General features: G+C 48.0%; 1 protein-coding gene across 1 annotated transcript in view; it reads right to left on the reverse strand.

The window, feature by feature from the left end:
• Positions 1-5,437: 5,437 nt before the first annotated feature.
• Positions 5,438-21,824, reverse strand: part of atxn1l (ataxin 1-like) — a 46,814-nt gene continuing 30,427 nt past the window's right edge. Inside the window, exon 3 of the mRNA XM_084337533.1 lies at positions 5,438-8,365. Within this exon, the coding sequence (XP_084193659.1) occupies positions 6,869-8,365 (1,497 nt within the window). The 3' untranslated portion in view covers positions 5,438-6,868. The remainder of the gene's footprint in view (positions 8,366-21,824) is intronic.

Genomic DNA, 21,824 nt, shown 5'->3' on the forward strand with positions numbered 1-21,824 from the left:
GTGTGTCCTTGTTTGGTCAATTCTTGGCACAAGATGCCTTAAGGTGAAATAAAAATGTAAACGTAGATGTGACTCAACTGCATTACTTGAGATTAAAGAAGAATAAATGTGGACAGTCATTATCCTGTCCGTATATTCGCATCACATAATTCTATGTTTATACGAGTACAGGAAATTGACTGATACAAATTCTTTGTCCTTCCACCTCAGGCAATACAATTCAATGACATCAAAGTATTATGTTGTCGTTTATTTTGTAATTTTTTTTTACTTAACTTGTTTGTTAGCAGTAAAATGGAACGCTTGGAATTTTCTCCTACAACTAACAACTACCTACAAGTAAATTTCAGTAGAATTCTCATTTTGGCTGCATGACTCATGCAGAAAAGAAAAGACAAAAAAACAACCAGTGATTTAACGGTTGAGTCATCTTGGGAGCACAAGGGACTCCCAACAGATCCCTCACGATCATCTTGGGAGCACAAGGGACTCCCAACAGATCCCTCACGATCACCTTTCACACAAAGGAGCAGAGCACCTACAGATGCAACTCTGCTTAGGAAATAGAACAAAAAAGGGAGCAACAGAGGGTGTTTTATAGGATCTGTTCTTAACAGATGAAAAAGAAAAGCGAGGGCATTATAAGCATTCCATCAACACGTTGTACCAAGCACATCTTAAGGCGTAATTGACAAGCTTTGTAATAGCCAACTGTACAACAAAGGAAAATACTAAATATATCTACAAAACATGTACACAATGTGATTATTTTTTTTCTTTCTTCTCCATGATCTTATGTGCTTTACACTTTGAAACTTCAATTTACCAACAGTTCATTTTAAAACACTGTTGAGGGCAATTAGTGCAATTACTTAAGACAAAAAAAAAGAAATGTATATATATCATCAATGTGAACCAAAACGAGGGACTTCCATCAACAGGCGTGTTGACGTAAGTGTGTGGGGGGGGGGGGGGGGGGTTGCTGAAGACTGCATAACTCGCTCGAGAGTTAATGAGGCGTTTCGTCTCTGGGATATGGGCTGCAAGGATGACGGAGAGGTTTAAGTCACTGTGGCACTTGCGCCATTAAAAGCACACAATAACCACCCCTATGTAAAATACTGTGGTTCAGTGGCCCGGTGAACGGTCTACCGATATCAAAGTTGGATACGAAACCTAATTGAATGAACTACTAATCTCATAATTTGGCTTCAAATATATGGCGACAGCCGGTGTGAGTAAAGAGTAGGCCGACCGGCAGGGAACTGTGTGCCGTGTTTAGAGTTAGTGACAAGTAAAGGGACATGCGGAACAAAAATAGCCACAAAGGAAGAAAATAAAACAAAGCACTACCCCTTGTTCGGACACCATGAGGGCGTGTCGGAAAGCAAAAGCACATTTTAACAGATCAGTGTACAATGACTGCATCGTCAGCCAACGTGCATACAATTCAAACACCTGCCCTTCCCCCCTCAATAAGTATACTTGTACAATGAACAGAAGAATACTTTGAGTTTTACTGCATAGTACATGCTAAGACTACATGACATGTTTTCAGGTATTTTGTGTAAATGTATTGCATTTGCTTATAGCATAAACTCAAGACATGCTCACTACTGAAAAGACTAAATGCACTGAGCTCTTTATGGCAAGGTGTTGTAAAGGAGCTCCTTTACTCAATGAAAGCGTGGAGCTAGTTTCTGAATGTGTTTGACCGCTTCGACACATCTTTAGAAGTTGCTCGAAATGACAGGACCAGAGGATGTGAATCCACTAGGCCTGGTCCAGGTCTACAGGAGAATGTGAATCCACTAGACCTGGTCCAGGTCTACAGGAGAATGTGAATCCACTAGACCTGGTCCAGGTCTACAGGAGAATGTGAATCCACTAGACCTGGTCCAGGACTACAGGAGAATGTGAATCCACTAGACCTGGTCCAGGTCTACAGGAGAATGTGAATCCACTAGACCTGGTCCAGGACTACAGAAGAATGTGAATCCACTAGACCTGGTCCAGGACTACAGGAGAATGTGAATCCACTAGACCTGGTCCAGGACTACAGGAGAATGTGAATCCACTAGACCTGGTCCAGGACCAGAGGAGAATGTGAATCCACTAGACCTGGTCCAGGACTACAGAAGAATGTGAATCCACTAGACCTGGTCCAGGTCTACAGGAGAATGTGAATCCACTAGACCTGGTCCAGGTCTACAGGAGAATGTGAATCCACTAGACCTGGTCCAGGACTACAGGAGAATGTGAATCCACTAGACCTGGTCCAGGACTACAGGAGAATGTGAATCCACTAGACCTGGTCCAGGACTACAGGAGAATGTGAATCCACTAGACCTGGTCCAGGACTACAGGAGAATGTGAATCCACTAGACCTGGTCCAGGTCTACAGGAGAATGTGAATCCACTAGACCTGGTCCAGGTCTACAGGAGAATGTGAATCCACTAGACCTGGTCCAGGTCTACAGGAGAATGTGAATCCACTAGACCTGGTCCAGGACTACAGGAGAATGTGAATCCACTAGACCTGGTCCAGGACCACAGGAGAGAAGGATGGGGGGGGTATGAACCAAAGAATAATTTGGATGTACGTCGACATCCAGGCCGAGTAGCAGGCCGGCTCAGACAGCGGCGCACACAGAGGGACACAAACACGTTGCTCAAAAGGACCAGTCACCAGGCGAAGGACTTTAAAGTTTAAACCTCATCAGATTGAAGTCTGAGAACATCTACGGTGATGACAAAACAAACACACGTCACAATGACAGTGATCAAAGACTTTAGGAGGTCGAAGGTTAAATATCGGTGACGTCGATAGTGGAAGAAAAGATAAGTTAGAAACTTGCGTGATTTAACACTTGATAATGGGAATGTCTATAATTATGTGGAATGCCATCTCATATTAAAAACAGAGTTGATTTTTTTTAAATCTGGTCTAATTGCACTTAATCTTAAATTTCACCCTTTGAGGTTACTCAGTGACTACGCTAAAGTTCTGTCAGAAAAAAGAAAGTGCAGCATTTATCTTGGCTAATTTGTAAACAATGGTTAAGTATGCAAGTCAGTTTCTCTCACCAAAAAAAGAAACATACCATAAGAATACTTCGAACTTCCCTTCATTAAAAAAAAGAAAAACCTAAGCTGTTTCCCATTACAAGTTCAGTGTGAATCGATGAGTTTTACGTTTTCTATGTGCAATACAAGACAATCTTAAGAACCACTGGATAAAATATTGCCATGGATAAAACAAAAAAGGAACATTACACCGTTTTACATTGATCATAAAAAACAAAAAAGTATTGAGACACTGCAGAGAACAAGTCACGATGTTCACCACTGGATGAAGTCAACCTTCTCTTAGAGATGCTCTTAAAGGGGACATGCATTATAAATGGCTTTTTTCAGTGTTTAGCATTGTATTATAGTAATAGGGGTTAGTATCAATGGGTCTGTGTCTCTAAATACCAGATTGGCGGATTGCTCTCATTCAGTTCAGACAATTTCGTCCTCCAGTGAATTAGGTCATTCTGATTTGACTCGCTCAGTGACGTAACTGGGAGCCGATTGTGATCCGATTGGCTCTGTGGTTGGAGCAAATGCCCGCCCACAATCTACCTAGAGCAGGCAGACCGCAGGAAAGAAGTGCAGTAACTTGCCTAACGTCAACAATATGAGCAAAACACGCAGGCCATGTGCTGTTCCTGGCTGCAAAGCTGCTAATACGTCTATGCACACTTTTCCTGAGGATATCGTGCTTCGCCAGCAATGGACAAAGTTCGTTTTTGGATTTTTGGAAAGACGAGGGACTTTATGCTTCAGTGATTTCCTGGCTGTTGCTACAGAAGAAGGGAACTAGCCTGTAAGTCTTTGAGACCGAAAGAAAGCATCGAATCAGTAAGTACATACAGTACGTCGTAATTAGTTAATTAGCAGTAGGACCTCGTTCATTCATCAGTTTGTGTATTACAGTACTCTTCCGTGTGTGCGCGCCAAGACAGTCTAACGTTAGTACAAGCACCGTGTGTGTGTGCTAGGGATGGGTACCGAATTCGGTACTTTTGAGGTACCGAACCGAAACACGTCGGTACTACAGAGTATCGATTCAAGTGAGATACCGAAGAAGAAAAAATAAATAAATAAAAATATTAACTTTTTCTTTTTTTCTTTTCATGTCAACGTTCACACGCACAATATATGCTTACCTAGGATTTGACTTGATTCAACAACAAAGCAGTCGGAGCAATGGCAAGCCGAAAACTGTCGAAATTGTAGTTATTTTTAATAGTTATTATTTGGATAAATTTTTTCACGACTGAGGTAGGTAAATAAAAATGTTTGAGACTAAAGTACAGAAAAAAGGTACCGTTGGGTACCGGTATCGATTCACAGGTACCGGTACCGTATCGGTTCAAATGTGAAAGGTACCCATCCCTAGTGTGTGCGCACATGTGTGTGTGTTTGTTAGACAGACTGAGAGAGCAAGCTAGCTTAGCTAACGTTCTTAGCTCTGTGCTTCGTTGTACATATATGTAGACCTACTTGTGTGTATTACGAATGAATGATTATGTTCCTTGTGTGTGTTTGGGGGGGGGGGGGGGGGGGGGGGGGGGATCTTAGCTCTGTTTATTGCGCCAAGAAAATCTAACGTTACTAACGTTGTTAGTGCAAGCACCGTGTGTGTGTGTGTGTGTGTTAGACGGACTGAGAGAGCAAGCTAGCTTAGCTAACGTTCTTAGCTCTGTGCTTCGTTGTATATGTAGACCTACTTGTGTGTATTGCGAATTAATGATTATGTTCCTAACTAACGTCGTTAGTACAAGTGCCGTGTGTGTGTGTGTGTGTGTGTGTGTGTGTTAGACGGAATGGGAGAGCAATCTTATTCTTCCTGTCATTTGTTTTCACAAAATCATACGTCATCCCTTTGTGGATTGTATTGTATTCTAAAACGTATGCTTGAGCCATATTTGTTTGTGTATTAGGTTCACTTTGGCGTTAGTAGAGTAGTATGGCCGGAGCTATTTGGTGGGTGGCTGTCACTCAAAGCATCCTACTAGTATGGGCTGAGCCCATCCAAAAATAGTCTGAAATCCTGAGGCTGGAAAATGGGGCTTTTGAGTACCTTTATTTTTTCAATAGACTCACAGGAATTGTGTAAAGTTGCCCAAATAGTGCTAGAAATAGCAATGCATGTCCCCTTTAAATAAAATTATAGCGGGGGAAAAAGAAATGAGAAACATTAGCGATACAGTCAGTGAGATGGACATACAACCCAAACAAAACCTTTTCAATTCGAAAATTAAATTACATTATCTCTTGATAAATTTGTCCCCCCCCCAAAAAATAAATTAAAACTCCAAAATAGTGCATCCCCTATAAAAAAAAAAAAAAGAAAAAAAAAGAAAAAGAAAAACAAGGAAGGGTTCAGGTTGGGGTTCAGAAAAAAGTATTGGCTCCGATACATGTTAAGAGATAGAAAACGATTCACACAGAGATCCCTCCAGAGCAGTGTAGCAGTCCAGCCATGTGCTCCAAACACAACTATTGCTTTGATTTGGTAACTGAGCAAGGAGTGACCGGAGGTGAGGGCAGGAACACACCACACCATCCCTCCAACACAAACACACACACACACACACAAACACACACACACACACACAAGGCCCCCCGGAACCATCCGAGGCAAGCGACCGGGATGAGCTCCCATCCCAGTGTCCGGGGTTGTAGGCTGAGGGCGTCCAGTGGCGTGGACGGGGATGGCTGTGGAAAAGCTTCATTCCCAACAGATTTGGTGACTTTGGTGAAGACCAGCCTCCATCCTCCCCCAAAGCTACACTGAAATGACACCGAGCAGCCGCCGCGCTCCAGCCTGGGGCGGCTCTGAGGTATAGTGAGGAGGAGGAGGAGGAAGGGCATCGTTTCGGGACGAGAAAGGGTTTTCCCGGGAGAATAATCCGTTAAGGGGGGCGTGGCTATTCCTCGGCGAGAGCTCGCCGGCTACACAGAGACGTACTGATTGACTGATCATTGATTGACTGATCGTGTTTGATTGTGAGTCAAGCGGGGGACGTTCCACACTTGGCCTGAGAGAGGCGGGCCTCCGGGGGAGGGGGGGGAGAGTGAAGAGGATAGCTCTGCTAATAAGCACAGGCGTTTATACACTCCTGCCAGCAAAACCTAACGTAACATACATCGACATGTTTGCATCTGCAGCATCAGCGTCCGTCAGTGAGGCTGCCGACGGGCAGCAACACAGAGCTGTTTTTGGCCAAATGCTTTTGAAGGTAACAATAGGAATATGGGGAGTGTGGGGGGTCGAGAGATCGTTGGCTAGTTGTGATCTTGTCGATCTCTCGAAACCTGCAGAGGATAGGAGCTTCACCGTGCTACAATCAGTCCTCTTAGTCCAGGTTCTACAGAGGAGCCGGTTGGTTCAAAGAGAAGTGAGAGTGCTGTGAACGTGATGGCCACCTTTGGGGGGGGGACTTGAGAGGGGAAGAGAAATGCCATCAGTAAGGATTCACCAGCTACATACTCTCTCCGTTCAGCTGCGTGCTCTGCCTGTCGGAGTGCAGTCTTATTGCCCTGACCCCTGACCCCCAGGCCAGAAGGGAGATCTCACCCACTGACCAAACCAAACTCCACCAGATGGCTCCACTGACACCAAAGAGTGTGTATTCTTGTTAGGTGTGCAAAATCTCAAACATTCTGAGGTTACATTCTCACTCTTTTTTTTCTCCTCTTCTTATGCTTCACACACACTCATTCTTTTTTTCCAGTCTCTCTCTTTCTCTCTCTCTGTCTCTCTCTCTCTCTCTCTCTCTCTCTCCCTTTCCTGTGGTTACTACCAAAGTTGATGCTACTTCCCAGCGTTAGAGCGCCCCTCAATGGACAGTTTCACCTCCTGTGGGATGAAGGAGGGCCGGGAGGGGGAGGGGCCGGAGGTGCATATTTGAGGGCGTGGCCCTTCCTCTCCCTTCATGGCGTATCTTTGGAGGCCAGGAGCCGACCAGCGCCTCTGAGATGCACTCACTGCCGACTGTGCGGCTCCCAGCCCCCCCCCCGGACAGTCCGTGTGCAGATAGTAACTGCTCTGACTCCTGACCTCCACGGATGTCCTATTTGGTCTAGTGGGAAACTCTGAGTGCCCGACGGCCACTAACTGCATGGGCTCCTCCTTGTCCCCTCGCTCCCTCTCCCTCTCTCTCTCTCTGTGACTGCGCTCTATCCTGAAATGGGGCTGAGGCCTCGGCTGCTGCGGGGCAGGGGGCCCCATGGGCTGGTGGCCCGGCCCAGACGTAGAGTTGGCTTTGGTGGAGGTCCTGGCCAGGTTCTGCTGCTGTTGTTGCTGCGGCTGCTGCTGTGGATGATGCTGCGGCTTCTGCTGCTGGGGCTGCGGCTGCTGCTGTAAGGTGATGGACACGCAGACGTCTCCCACCTGCAGGTGGTGGCAGGTCAGGCTGTAGAGCTGGGCGGTGCGCTCGGGGCTGCAGGACGACCAGCCCTGGCCGAACACGAAGAAGGGGTGCTCCGGGGGCACGTCGATGGTCACCTTGCTCTGCTGCTCGCCCACGGTGAAGTGCAGTGCCACCAGGCCTGGTCTCTGCTGGCTGCCGCGGATGTCCACCACCATGCTGGAGTCGATCTTCAGCCCGCCGCTCATCTCGGCGCTCCGCACGAAGTCCTGCGTCTGCAGGTCCTCCACACGCTTCAGCTCCCCCGTGGCCAGCTGGATGATGGCGCCCTTCATGAAGTGCGAGGGGTTGGAGGGAGCGGAAGCGGGCGCAGAAGCCGGCGCCGAGGCCTGAGTCAGGGCCGCTGTGGCGGGGGGGGCAGCGGGCTGCTGAGGGTGGGGGTGATGGTGGTGGTAGTGCTGAGCTGTGGCCAGCTCCACCACGGCCCGGTCGGGGAGGCACAATCTGGCTGGGGGATCAGAGGTTTTGAAGTTGGGGGCGGGGGAGGCCGTGGCGGCGTCGTTGGCGATGCCCGCGTAGTGTTGTTGCACCTGATGATGAGACACCTGTGGCTGATGATGCGGGTGGTGTTGATGTGACACCTGTGGCTGGTGATGCGGGTGGAACTCTAGAGGGATGAGAACCGGCTGTCCGTTGGACAGCATGACGGTGTGGCCCGGCGGCCCGGCTTGCTGCTGCAGAGAGGTCAGCCTGGGGTCACTGTAGCCCCCATGCTGGGTGGTGAACGCAGTCCGGCCAGAAACGACCACCGTGGTCTCGCCGTGGACTTCTCTGCCCCTCTGGGAGGCCTGGGAGAGGTTGAGGGGAGCGAAGGACACCTCCTTACGAAGCCCCCCGCCAGCGTGGACAGGAGAGGACAGGCGACCCACCACCTGCTGGACCTGCATGTGGAGGAACACAGAGTCAGACAGTGTTACTTACAGGCCACTCCTGCAAGAGGCCTTGTGTACTTGGTCCCTTTCTTCCAACCATTGGTGACCACTTTTGAAATAAAAAGGCCCAGTTCATGTGCAGCGACAGAGGAAACACTTGAAAAGCATGATATTACTGTTCCACTGTAATATGTTCACAAGATCCAGTAGCAAGAAAAACACAAATTATAAAATATTTGTTGATATATTTCTCATGTAATCAAGTTCAACTGTTTTGCACATAGCAATCCATGTTCTCTTCCAACATAATAATATTGTCTCATCATTAACTCTTTGTGCCAAAAACGTAATATCTAGTTTTTAGATCCTTTGATATTTTCCTTGATCCCGTTCTAAACACTCAGCCGGAGCTCCCTGGGTCTCCCTGGCACATCTGGGTCTCCCTGGCACATCTGGGTCTCCCTGGCACATCTGGGTCTCCCTGGCACACAGCCCCCACCCCTTAGTGCCAGCCCCACAGCCCCCCCCCCTTAGTGCCAGCCCCACAGCCCCCCCTCCCTGGGTCTCCCTGGCACATCTGCCTACATTGGAATTGCAATGACGATCAAATCTCACCAGGTGGCAGTATCGCCTACCTTATGAACATGCATGGGCCAGCTTAGTGCCAGCCCCACAGCCCCCCCGCCCCTTAGTGCCAGCCCCACAGCCCCCCCCCCTTAGTGCCAGCCCCACAGCCCCCCCCCCTTAGTGCCAGCCCCACAGCCCCCCCCCTTAGTGCCAGCCCCACAGCCCCCCCCCCTTAGTGCCAGCCCCACAGCCCCCCCCCCTTAGTGCCAGCCCCACAGCCCCCCCCCCCTTAGTGCCAGCCCCACAGCCCCCCCCCCCTTAGTGCCAGCCCCACAGCCCCCCCCCTTAGTGCCAGCCCCACAGCCCCCCCCCTTAGTGCCAGCCCCACAGCCCCCCCCCCCCTTAGTGCCAGCCCCACAGCCCCCCCCCTTAGTGCCAGCCCCACAGCCCCCCCCCCTTAGTGCCAGCCCCACAGCCCCCCCCCTCCCTTAGTGCCAGCCCCACAGCCCCCCCCCTTAGTGCCAGCCCCACAGCCCCCCCCTTAGTGCCAGCCCCACAGCCCCCCCCCTTAGTGCCAGCCCCACAGCCCCCCCCCCCCTTAGTGCCAGCCCCACAGCCCCCCCCCCTTAGTGCCAGCCCCACAGCCCCCCCCCCCCCCCTTAGTGCCAGCCCCACAGCCCCCCCCCCTTAGTGCCAGCCCCACAGCCCCCCCCCCCCCTTATGCACCACCCTCCTCTACACCACCTACACCAACATGCACCACCCTCCTCTACACCACCTACACCAACATGCACCACCCTCCTCTCTACACCACCTACACTGACATGCACCACCCTCCTCTACACCACCTACACCAACATGCACCACCCTCCTCTCTACACCACCTACACTGACATGCACCACCCTCCTCTACACCACCTACACTGACATGCACCACCCTCCTCTACACCACCTACACCAACATGCACCACCCTCCTCTCTACACCACCTACACTGACATGCACCACCCTCCTCTACACCACCTACACCAACATGCACCACCCTCCTCTCTACACCACCTACACTGACATGCACCACCCTCCTCTACACCACCTACACTGACATGCACCACCCTCCTCTACACCACCTACACCAACATGCACCACCCTCCTCTCTACACCACCTACACTGACATGCACCACCCTCCTCTCTACACCACCTACACTGACATGCACCACCCTCCTCTACACCACCTACACCAACATGCACCACCCTCCTCTACACCACCTACACTGACATGCACCACCCTCCTCTCTACACCACCTACACTGACATGCACCACCCTCCTCTCTACACCACCTACACTGACATGCACCACCCTCCTCTCTACACCAACATGCACCACCCTCCTCTACACCAACATGCACCACCCTCCTCTACACCACCTACACCAACATGCACCACCCTCCTCTACACCACCTACACCAACATGCACCACCCTCCTCTACACCACCTACACCAACATGCACCACCCTCCTCTACACCACCTACACCAACATGCACCACCCTCCTCTACACCACCTACACCAACATGCACCACCCTCCTCTACACCACCTACACTGACATGCACCACCCTCCTCTACACCACCTACACCAACATGCACCACCCTCCTCTACACCACCTACACCAACATGCACCACCCTCCTCTACACCAACATGCACCACCCTCCTCTACACCAACATGCACCACCCTCCTCTACACCACCTACACCAACATGCACCACCCTCCTCTACACCAACATGCACCACCCTCCTCTACACCACCTACACCAACATGCATGCCCACATCAGTGTTTCCCACAGGATTTTGTGAGACTGAATTTTTTTTTGTACATTTTTAAATTAAATGCATCAATCTGGTGCACTTTGAGAGCAAAATAAAGAGGCTAGATCTATGATGAACTTTGTGCTCAAAACACAAAATCGACTAGACTAGTGCTTAACAAATACATGGAACGGCTGGGGTGCCTCGAGGAGAGGTTTGGGAACCACTGGACTAGAGCAGACATTTGAGCCATGAAAGAAATGAAGCAAAAGTGGTTACCTGTGTAAAACTGGTTTATTTTTTAGAAAATAAAAATACTGGATTACTATTACTACCAATACTATTATTAATTAATTATTAAATAAAAAAAAAATTGGTTCATTATAAAACTGTGGCGGGACTAATTAGACTAAATTAGACTAATTAAAACTGGCGGGCCGCCACAGTCTAGGACTCTAGGTAATTAACACTTTGACTGCCATGAAACGTCTTTTCACGTCATTGCTGGCCATGCTCAAGTTGCCGGGGGACGCTGTACAGCGTCCTTATATCAATATTTCAAAAATCTGCGATCGGATTCATTTGTCCCCTCCGCTGGCCTGAGATCCACCAGCAGGACCCACTGAGCTCTCTGGCGGTTCAGGAGCGCCATCTGGTGGCCGATCGGCGCAATCGCCAAACAGGATGTTGAATAGAGGTTGTCCTAGACCAGTGGTTCCCAACCTTTTTCCCCCCAGGAACCCCCAAACATCTCTGATGAAATTCGCGGACCCCCTCCTAATAAGATACCATAAAATACTTTTTTTTTTTTCATTTTAATAACAAACTGCTTATACACAGGCATATGCATCACAATTAGACCCACTATGCTTCTTTGACTTGTGCCTTCAATCAACAAATCTCATCTTGCACCATATGCATTTCAAAATGTTTGGCCAATATTCAAATGCTGTATTCATCCTCTCAAATCAGGCCCTAATGGTGAACGGTTTGCATTTATGGAACAAATCAATGCAACAAATTAAACTAAATATGAGACAGGAAATTCCAATCAGTAGCAGAGAGAATCTGTCCTAGCTGGGTTTAATACCTTTTTTTTGTCATTTTAATAACAAACTGCTTATACACAGGCATATGCATCACAATTAGACCCACTATGCTTCTTTAACTTGTGCCTTCAATCAACAAATCTCATCTTGCACCATATGAATTTCAAAATGTTTGGCCAATATTCAAATCCTGTATTCATCCTCTCAAATCAGTCCCTAATGGTGAACGGTTTGCATTTATGTTGAATGAAGTAAGAATCCACTGCAGTAAAAATATCCTCACCTCGAGTGGTGGTAGTAAGGTTGACTGACATGAGGATGTCCTGCTTCAGATCCTCATTTTCGATATATTGCACATAAACGATGAGCACAGCCTCGTCTGCGACAGTTGTAGTTTCATCAAGTTGTATGGCAAATGGACCCTTTCTAAGCTTTTCTGACAGCTGCTGCTCGCAATCACTTGACATCTTATCAATTCGGTCTTTCACTACATTGTTCGAGAGTGGTACTGATTTTAGTTTATCCGCCACCTGTGGGCCGCACAGTTTCTAAACCATTTTGATGCAGGCTGGTTTGATGAGCTGCTCGCCAATATTGTGCGGTTTCTTTGCTTTTGCAATTAAAAGCGAACACTCAAAGGAGGCTTCGGTAGCCTTCTGTAAATCACTGCCACCCCTGCTCCACGCTACTCTAACATCAACAGGCTTGTTCGCCTTGAGAGACTGTTCTTTCCTCCGAAAAACGTCCGGATCCTTCCCAACGGTTTCTGGGTGCTTAGACGCCTGATGTCTCTTCAGCTTGCTGGGCTTCAGGCTCGAGTTTGCCAACTTTTCTCCACAAATCACACACTCAGGTCGTTTGTCTGGTCCCTCAGTGAAGCCCATGGTGATGTAATTTTCGCGATTACTGTAGGTCCTAACTTTTTTTGCAGATGAGCTGCCGTCATCTCCTTTTCGTTTGTCACACATTTTCGCCTCTGGCGGCTGACTGCAGACGAGCCGAGAAAGTTAACTAGCGTGCTAGGCTAGCTACAGAAAGTGATAGAGTCAACTTTAGCGGCTACCCGGTAGCCTACTGTTAACGTTCAAAAATCATGTCTAGATGTTTATTTATTTATCTTTATTTTTTATTGTAGTGGAGAGACTATTCATGCTTCGGTTGATAAAAATATGCTAAAATATATTTCTCAAAAAAAAAAAAAAACTCAAATCATCTGTGGTCTGGCGGACCCCCTGCGCCCCCTGGCGGACCCCCAGGGGGTCCACGGACCCCAGGTTGGGAATCACTGTCCTAGACAACCGTAGTACTTCCGGCGCTCGCTATAGGTCCCGCGACTCTGGCTCGTCACACTACACAGTGATCGATTGCCAATAACTCGATAAACAACATGATTTGGACGTATATACCATTATACAAGCTGGAGATGGACCGGGTAAATTTACATCCCATAATGATAAGATTTCAACTCGACGATGATCGCCCAACGGCGCGCGGAGACTGGGGTGAGTTTCAGCGCGTAACGTTACCGTCTTCGATACTAACTGCTATTATCAACATTTGACCCACATTAGATGATTGGTATAACGCTGCCCACGGAATTATAAACGCCCCCTAGCCCATCCGGTCAACATCAGATGACGTGTAGTAACTTCTAGAAGTACGTCTAGTTGGAATTTTTTATATCGCGCTGATTGCCATAAAACTGTATTGCATCATCAATATAATGCATTTGGGGCTATAGATCACGTTCTGGAGAAAGCTGCAGAAAGAGATGAAAACATACTTATACATTAGACCATACTTTACTATGAATATGTGAATGAAAAAGTTTAACGTTGCTACACAATGAACAATACATATAGGACTTTGAATGGGCCCTAATAATGGCAATGTAGCAATAGAATTTAAAAAGTTATAGCCATGCAAAGAAGGGGTACTTCTCCATAGACAAATAGAGCCGGCAACCTATGGTATATCATTAATTTAACCCAAGGCAACCAAAGTGTTAACGGGAAACATTAATTTTACAAAACATTTATTGAGAACATCCTTTCGTCCTCTTACTGAATTGTATGTTGGTATGGGCGTTCTAAAAGCTCTCACAAGAACACGTTTGTTACTGTATTGTATGTTGGTATGAGCGTTCTAAAAGCTCTCACAAAAACACGTTTGGGGACATCATGGGGAGCAGCAGGCTGACCTTTAAAGGCCAACTTGCAGGTTGTATTTTTGTTCAATAAACAATGTGGACTAGGCCAACGGTGACTTTCATGAAGGGAAAAAAAATTGAAATTGACCCAGTTTAGCGTTTTTATCAAACATTTTGTCTGCCCAACACAATCACCACGCACGTGGATATTTTAATCAATGGTTCATAACGTGCACGTGTAATCGAAATGCTGACATCACGTGAGGTGCAGGGCACCAGGGGGCTCTGAGAGTCACACACAGCTAGTGGCAGGCAGAGAGCCTTGCTACTACTAGCCGAGGAGTAATGAATGAAAATGTATCTGTTTCACGGTCACCTAACAACACTATTGCTCCGTGATCATAGCATCCATCTCTAAAGCTAACCAGTATTTGTAAAAGCCACAACCACGTTACCATATTTGTAATAATGAAAATCATTGTGTCGTTGTACATAGTATATACAGCGTTAGAAGCTAGCTAAGTTAGCTAACGTAGCTTAGCTTAGCAGCCAGCATTCTCGAAACTCCTAACATCACCCGATTTAAAATGGTTCTCTCCTCTTTGTATACCTTTGTCCTCACAAGTATTATGCCAGGGAACTTATGGACACAACAATAGTAGTAGTTATAAGGTGTTTGAGCTTGTAGCGTTAGTTAGCTCATAGCTATCGTCACTGATGCACCAAGTGGAGCTAAAGGGGCTACTATTGTATCAACATGCCGGGGCGCGTGAACACTTAAGGTAACTTACTTGCGTTCAGCTTCTCTGATTGGCCACGACCCCCATGTGACCGCGGCAGAGCGGAAATAGGCTGCTGCTCCGGCGAAATTAAGACAGGCATTCTATTGCCATGCTCTGCGACAAACTCTAACCAACTCCGAAATAATGCCTAAACTTAACCCTAACCTTAACCAACTCCGAAAGAATGCCTAAACTTAACCCTAACCGTAACCAAGTCCGAAAGAATGCCTAAACTTAACCGGCGAAAGAAAGACAGACGCTAATTAATTAAACGTAAAAATAAATAAAAGAAATTGAAGTGATTCGAACTTGTCACCAACTGACAGCAGGCTCGACAGCAAGCTGAGGAACGAGTTGAGCTAACCGTCGATGTTAAAACAGGGGGGATTGCGTATGCATAATGCCGCGGCAACCTATGCGCCGCTGCCGCTCTGCCGCGTCACGTCCCGCGATTGGGCGTACATGTCACATGACCAGAAATGACCTGGCCAATCAGAGAAACGCTGAACGCAAGTTAGTTACCTTAAGTGTTCAGGCTGCCGGGGCGCATAGCTTGCTAGCCAGCATTCTCGAAACTCCTAACATCACCCGATTTAAAATGGTGTGTGCAGCAGTGCTTTGCCCCACAGGTCTGAGAAGAGGACCTACACATTTTACTCGTTCCCAAAACTCTTTTACATGCACGACAGTAGACAATGCTAACGTTAGCGGGGTAACGTTAGCCAGAGCCATATAGCCAGCTTGATACTATGACCCGGGGATAAGGCGACAGCCCACAGACCAGTAGCGCTGCTGTACTGAACAACAGGCTGCCTAGTGGTAAATGTAGTTATTTTTTTACGACATTATACATTATAACTACCTTGTTTCAACCAGTTGTACAGGGCTCTACGCTAACCTTTTTCCCAATGAGCACATGTGCTCCTAAATGAAAAAATTTAGGAGCACACAAAGAAATTTAGGAGCACCCAAAAATATTTAGGAGCACAGTGAAAATATTTCAAGTAACAGTTTATTTATTTTTTTCAAAAATAAATGTATATTTGTACTGTGCGTGCATGTGTGTAAATTAGCTCTTGCTACAACCCTGCATGTTTACATTTTGTATTTTGTACTTGATGTTCATTAACATGTGCTGTCCCTATCAAATAAACTATCAAATCAAACTACTGCTACAAAAGGTTCAGTCGGGGGAGCTCCCGTAGCTCACCGCATATCTCGGCGCCATTTCTGCGTCGGGGAAAACCGTGCTCGTCACGGATCTGGGGGACACGAGTTCGATTCCCGGACCCGCCGTCATTTCTCAGAATGTCTTCCCCTGCTCTACATCCCATTTCAACCTGTTTCTGTCGGTCATGCTTGACCAGAAAAAGCGATAAACGCTAAAAAATTAAGTAAAAAAAAAAAAGAAAAAAGAAAAAGTTCAGTCACTTAACTTTAGCTTTTGCCCCTTTTATGCATACAATGCATATGTTTTGGCTGTGTTGCTCTTCTAGAAAAATAATCCTTTCAGGGTTGCCTATTGAAATACTGTACACCTCCAAATACAGAAACATTGTTTATGAGTTTGCGTGTCAGGTAGACCATTGATTGACAGTCGAGTCTGCCAATTACATCACACCGCTTGGACTCCGGCCGTCCAGCGCTGCAGCTGGACCCTATTGCCCATCTCTGCTGTTGATAACGCTAGCCAAGTTATTATACACAGATACACAGTGGGCCAGTGACTTTGGTGTAGGGGTGTAACAATGCATCGATCCTAAGGGGGAAATTCAACTGCATCGATTTGAAAATGTTAGAATAGATTATCGCAATTTTAATGTGTACACGTTGTTATTGTCATGTCCGTTACAGCCAACACACCGACATACGCTACTGCATCAACGTTATGATTAACAAAGCAAGGCATTCGTTTTGTTGCATTAACGTTATATTACTATTGCTATCGATAAATCTAGGTGTTCTAAAATCTATTGCTATTGGTAAGAGAGAGACTATAATAAGTTAGTGTCTCGGAAAACGAGAGCCCTGATCGCAATGGCGGAGTTTCAGGAAGTAAACAAGCAAAATGAGAGCTTCCGATTGGTCATTTGCTTTATTTCCCATGAAACCAGTCACTTCACTCTACTGTGATTGGACCGTTGGCTTGAGTGCAATGTGGGACTTGTAGTTTTTTAACGATTCTCAGCGGAGAAATTAAAAGTACGACGAGGCTGTAATCTGCAGTTCGCACACCGTGCGTGTAATTGAGTTTTGAGGTTCGCACACACATATTTTTAGGGGCATATGCGAGCAATGTAGAGCCCTGTTGTAGCTGGTCCATCAAAGTCTCCGACGATTAAACCCATTTGTCTTGTAAGGCGTCCATTTGGATCAAGGAAATAGCTTTCTGCACTCGTCAAAACTCCTTGTAGTGGATCAGAAGTAGGGGAAAGATACCCCACGTGACGTCATGGCCCTGATAGCTCTGATAAGCTTTTTAATTTGCTCGTGCATGTTATTAGTGCGTGGACCTTTTTAACCATTTCTGAGTGGCATTTCCGGCGTCAAAAAGAATAAAGAATTAATGAAAAAAATGATATACCAATGATGTAAACTACCCATAATTGATCAGTAGGGTTTAACCTGCAAGTTGGGCTTTAAGATCAGGCTGACTGAGGAGGCAGACAGTGCACATGCAGTGAGGAGCCACTCCCTTCTGGTCCCAGGTATAGAGTAGAGATGCACCTAGGGATGCACCGATCCGACTTTTTCAGTCCTGATATTACCAATACCTGGGCTTTGGGTATCGGCCGATGCAGAGTACCGATCCGATACCCATTGTTCAATTAATAAATTGTATGACTCACTGTGTGGAAGAGACTGGGATCATTATTTTGTGCAAGGCAACATCAGGCTTGACTTAATTACTTTCCTAACTTAGTGAAAACATTTTACAAATTAACACAGATATAAATGTCATCTGTACATCAGGGTTTCCGTTGTCCGGTAATTACAGTTTTTTTACAGGGGAAATCTGTTGAAGTCCGACATATTTAAATATCTCCGGTCATAATGTCCTGTGAAAATAATTCCCTCTAAGCACAATATTTCTTTTGATCTACTTTTTTCTCCCATTTTCTATTTGTCTCCCATCCCAATCTTCGTATCGTCCAATTCTACCCTCCCCTGTCTCGAACGCTGTTGGCCATGCCTCCCACAAGCCGGCTGCAATGTGGACGAAGCCTTGCATCACGTGTCCCCTCCGGTACTCGAGGAAGCAGCCGTTACATCTTTTCACCTGCACAGCGCGGTCTCTCAGCGTCGGGAGTCTGCGTGGGAAAGACACGCCGCCCTCGACGCTTCCTGATTCTGCTGCGCCGGCGCACCACCCGACCTGTAGGAGTCGCTGTCCACAACGTCCGATCCCCACCCATCAGCTTTCCCACCCCCAACACTGCCAATTGTGTTAGTTTGAACGACCAGCCAAGCTGATAGCAATGCGGAGAGCTGGGCTCGAACCCAGCGTCTCCTGCATTGGTGGCAAGCGCCAGGCCACATACTGGACCTGGTGTGTTCCACCGAGACCATCACTCCCTCCAATCTCAGTGGCGTGGACCTCCACGTTGCTGATCATCTTGCCGTTAAGTTCTCAGTTCCTCTCCCCTCCTCCCCTGGCCGCCCACAGCGCCCCATGACGTACAGGAACACAAAAAACATCACCCCCACTGACCTCGCCAACGCCCTGAGATCCCACCTCGCTCATGATCCTCAGCTGCTCTCAACCATTGAGTTGGTGAACACCTACAACACAGCCCTAGCTGCCACCCTGGACTCCCTCGCACCCCTCAAAACCCGCACGGTCACATTTACACACTCCGCCCCCTGGTACACCCCTGAGCTTCGCTCCATGAAAGCCAAGGGCCGCCAGTTGGAGAGGCGCTGCAGGAAAACAGGCCTCGCTGTCCATGCCCAGGCCTACTCTGACCACATCATTTCCTACAGACTCGCCCTCACCCAAACCAAGTCCTCCTTCTACTCTGATGTCATCTCCAAAGGCCAAGGGAATTCCAAAGCCCTCTTCTCCACCATCACCAAACTCCTCAAGCCCCCCGACAACCCCCTCCAGACCACCTCCTCTGATCTCTGCAACAGATTCACGGAATTCTTCCAAAACAAAATAGACGCCATCTACCAGCAGCTCCAGTCTACTCCTGTGTCCCCCACACCTCCGGTTGCTAAACATGACCCTCTGCCCCATCCCACCTACTCCTTTTCATCCTTCTCCCTGGTGGACACAGACTCCATTACGAAGCTGGTGTCTGGCTCCAAATCCTCCACCTGCTCTCTGGACCCCATGCCCACCACCCTGGTGAAGGCTGGCCTGCCTGCCCTCTGTCCTCTCATGGTAGACATCATTAACTCCTCCCTGTCCACTGGCTCCGTCCCTGCTGACTTGAAGGTGGCAGCAGTCAACCCAATTCTAAAAAAACCCGGTCTGGACCCCGATAACCTCAACAACTTCCGCCCCATTTCAAACCTCCCCTTCCTCAGCAAGGTCCTCGAGCGCGCAGTAGCCGCCCAGCTACAGAGTCACATGGCCTACCATGACCTGTTTGAACCACTCCAGTCTGGGTTCAGAGCTAAACACAGCACCGAGACCGCCCTGATCAAGGTGACAAATGACCTCCTCATGGCTGCTGATGCTGGCAACATCAACATCAACATCCTCATCCTCCTGGACCCCTCAGCTGCATTCGACACCATCTCACACTCAATCCTCCTAGACCGCCTGGAAAGTGTCCTTGGCATCACTGGTACCCCCTTGTCCTGGTTCACATCCTACCTTACCAACAGGTGGCAGTATGTTTCCCTCGGGGGCTCCAGGTCAGCTCCAGCACTTGTTAAACAGGGTGTTCCCCAGGGTTCGGTGCTAGGTCCGCTCCTTTTTATGATTTACCTCCTCCCACTCTGTGATATAATAAGGAAACACGGCCTCCACTTCCACTTCTATGCAGACGACACGCAGCTTTACCTCCACACCAAACCCTCTGCTCCCCTTCCTCCCCCCTCCCTCAAGGACATAAAAACATGGATGACCACCAACTTCCTTCAACTCAATGGCAAGAAGACCGAACTAATAGTTGTAGCCTCCCCAGCCCTCCTCCAAAAGATCGACCACCTTGTTCTCTCCGTGGATGGCTACTCCATCTGCCCCTCCACAGAGGTAAGGAACCTGGGCGTAATACTGGACTCAACCCTCTCATTTCACCCTCACGCCAAGTCTGTCACTAGATCCGCCTTCTTCCACCTCAGAACCATCTCCCGCCTCCGCCCCTCACTCTCGACACCTCAGCGGAAACACTCATTCACGCCTTCATCACTTCCCGCCTCGACTACTGTAACGGAATGCTTCTTGGTGCCTCCAAGAAGGTTCTGGATCGCTTACAGTACGTCCAAAACTCTGCTGAGAGGGTCCTCACGCGCACCAAACCCTGGCAGCACATCACCCCCACCCTGCAAAAACTCCACTGGCTCCCCATCAACTACCGAATCCCCTACAAGATCCTCCTCCTCACCTACAAATCCCTGCACGGGTTGGCCCCTTCCTACCTGACCAACCTACTCCACCCCTACACTCCAGCACGAGGCCTCCAATCCTCCAACTCCGACCTCCTCACCATCCCCTGCACCAGGTGTTCCACACTGGGAGACCGAGCTTTCGCTGTAACTGCCCGCAGACTGTGGAACTCCCTCTCCCCCCCTCATCCGAGGCTCTGACACAATCAACCTCTTCAAAACCAAGCTAAAAACCCACCTGTTCACACTTGCCTTCACGTAACACGGCCCCGCTCCCAAGTAGCCCACCCCTGACTTTTTTTTAAGCCACAGATGCCGTTGTTTTGTTTTGTTGTAGTTTGTTAATTTCAATCAAACACTTCATCCAATTGGACAGAACCTTGCTTCCTTTTTTATCTCTTTTATCTTATTTGTTTTTCCTTGTTGTTACTATACACAGATATTCATAATTTATTTTTTATCTTTTATGTATTTTATTATATTTTTTCAATTTTATTTTTTATTTTCCCATCCTTTCCTTGTACAGTGTCCTTGAGTCTGAGAAAGGCGCTTCTCTCTTAAAATCCAATCTATTATTATTATTATTACTACACCACCTAGCCGCCCCCTCTAAGCACAATTTGAATTGTATTAAAAATAGTTACATTTGTTTCATTGTTGCTTCACCAAGCAGGTCTAATAATGACAACGATGTGTGTTCCTATATCATATCACGCGCACAGCAAGTTTGCAGCGCGACCTGTGGTTTGCTGATGAGAATGGCGGGGCGGGAGCTGATGATGGATTAGCGAGAAGCATGCAACTGCAGAGCCGCAGAGCTCACAGTTGTGCCCGCACAGTGCAATACTCCAATTCAGCCATTGGCAATTCAGCCACTGGGTGGTAGGCTTGGGCGGTATCATTTCTTTCACACCGTCATACCTTTATGACATAATACCCCGATGTACGGTATATGACGGTATGACTTTCATTTTAAATCAGCGGGGGGGGGGGGGGCAACCCGTGTTACCAAGTAAACAAATCATCGTCAGCTCTCAGAATGGTAGTCAGAAGCCTGCACCGTTAGCGTTAGCATCTAGCCTATCCATGGCAGAATTGGTAAAAATTGAACTCCAGTTTGAACAAGCTGACTCTAGAGCTATGTGGCAGGGGCTCAAAACGATGACAGACTACAAAGGCGCCTCCCTCAAACTGAACAGTGACATCTCCTTAGCAAATGACCTCAATACCTTCTATGCGAGGTTTGATGCTGGTAATAACAACACCAGCTCACAAGCCACGGCAATGGGGGGGGGGGGGGGGGGGGGTCGGCTGCTGATGGAGGCGCAGTGTTCAGGGTAACAGAGCATGAGGTGAGGCGGACCTTTAAAAAAGTGAATATCAGGAAGGCAGCAGGTCCGGACGGCATCCCCGGCCGCGTCCTAAAAGTCTGTGCCGACCAACTGGCCCCAGTATTCACTGACATCTTCAACCTGTCCTTAGAACAGGCTGTCATCCCCACCTGCCTGAAGAAGTCCACTATTATCCCTGTACCCAAAAAATCCAAGCCTGCTTGC

This window comes from Notolepis coatsorum (genome assembly GCF_963971535.1).
Source record: "Notolepis coatsorum genome assembly, chromosome: 20".
Classification (NCBI taxonomy): domain Eukaryota; kingdom Metazoa; phylum Chordata; class Actinopteri; order Aulopiformes; family Paralepididae; genus Notolepis; species Notolepis coatsorum.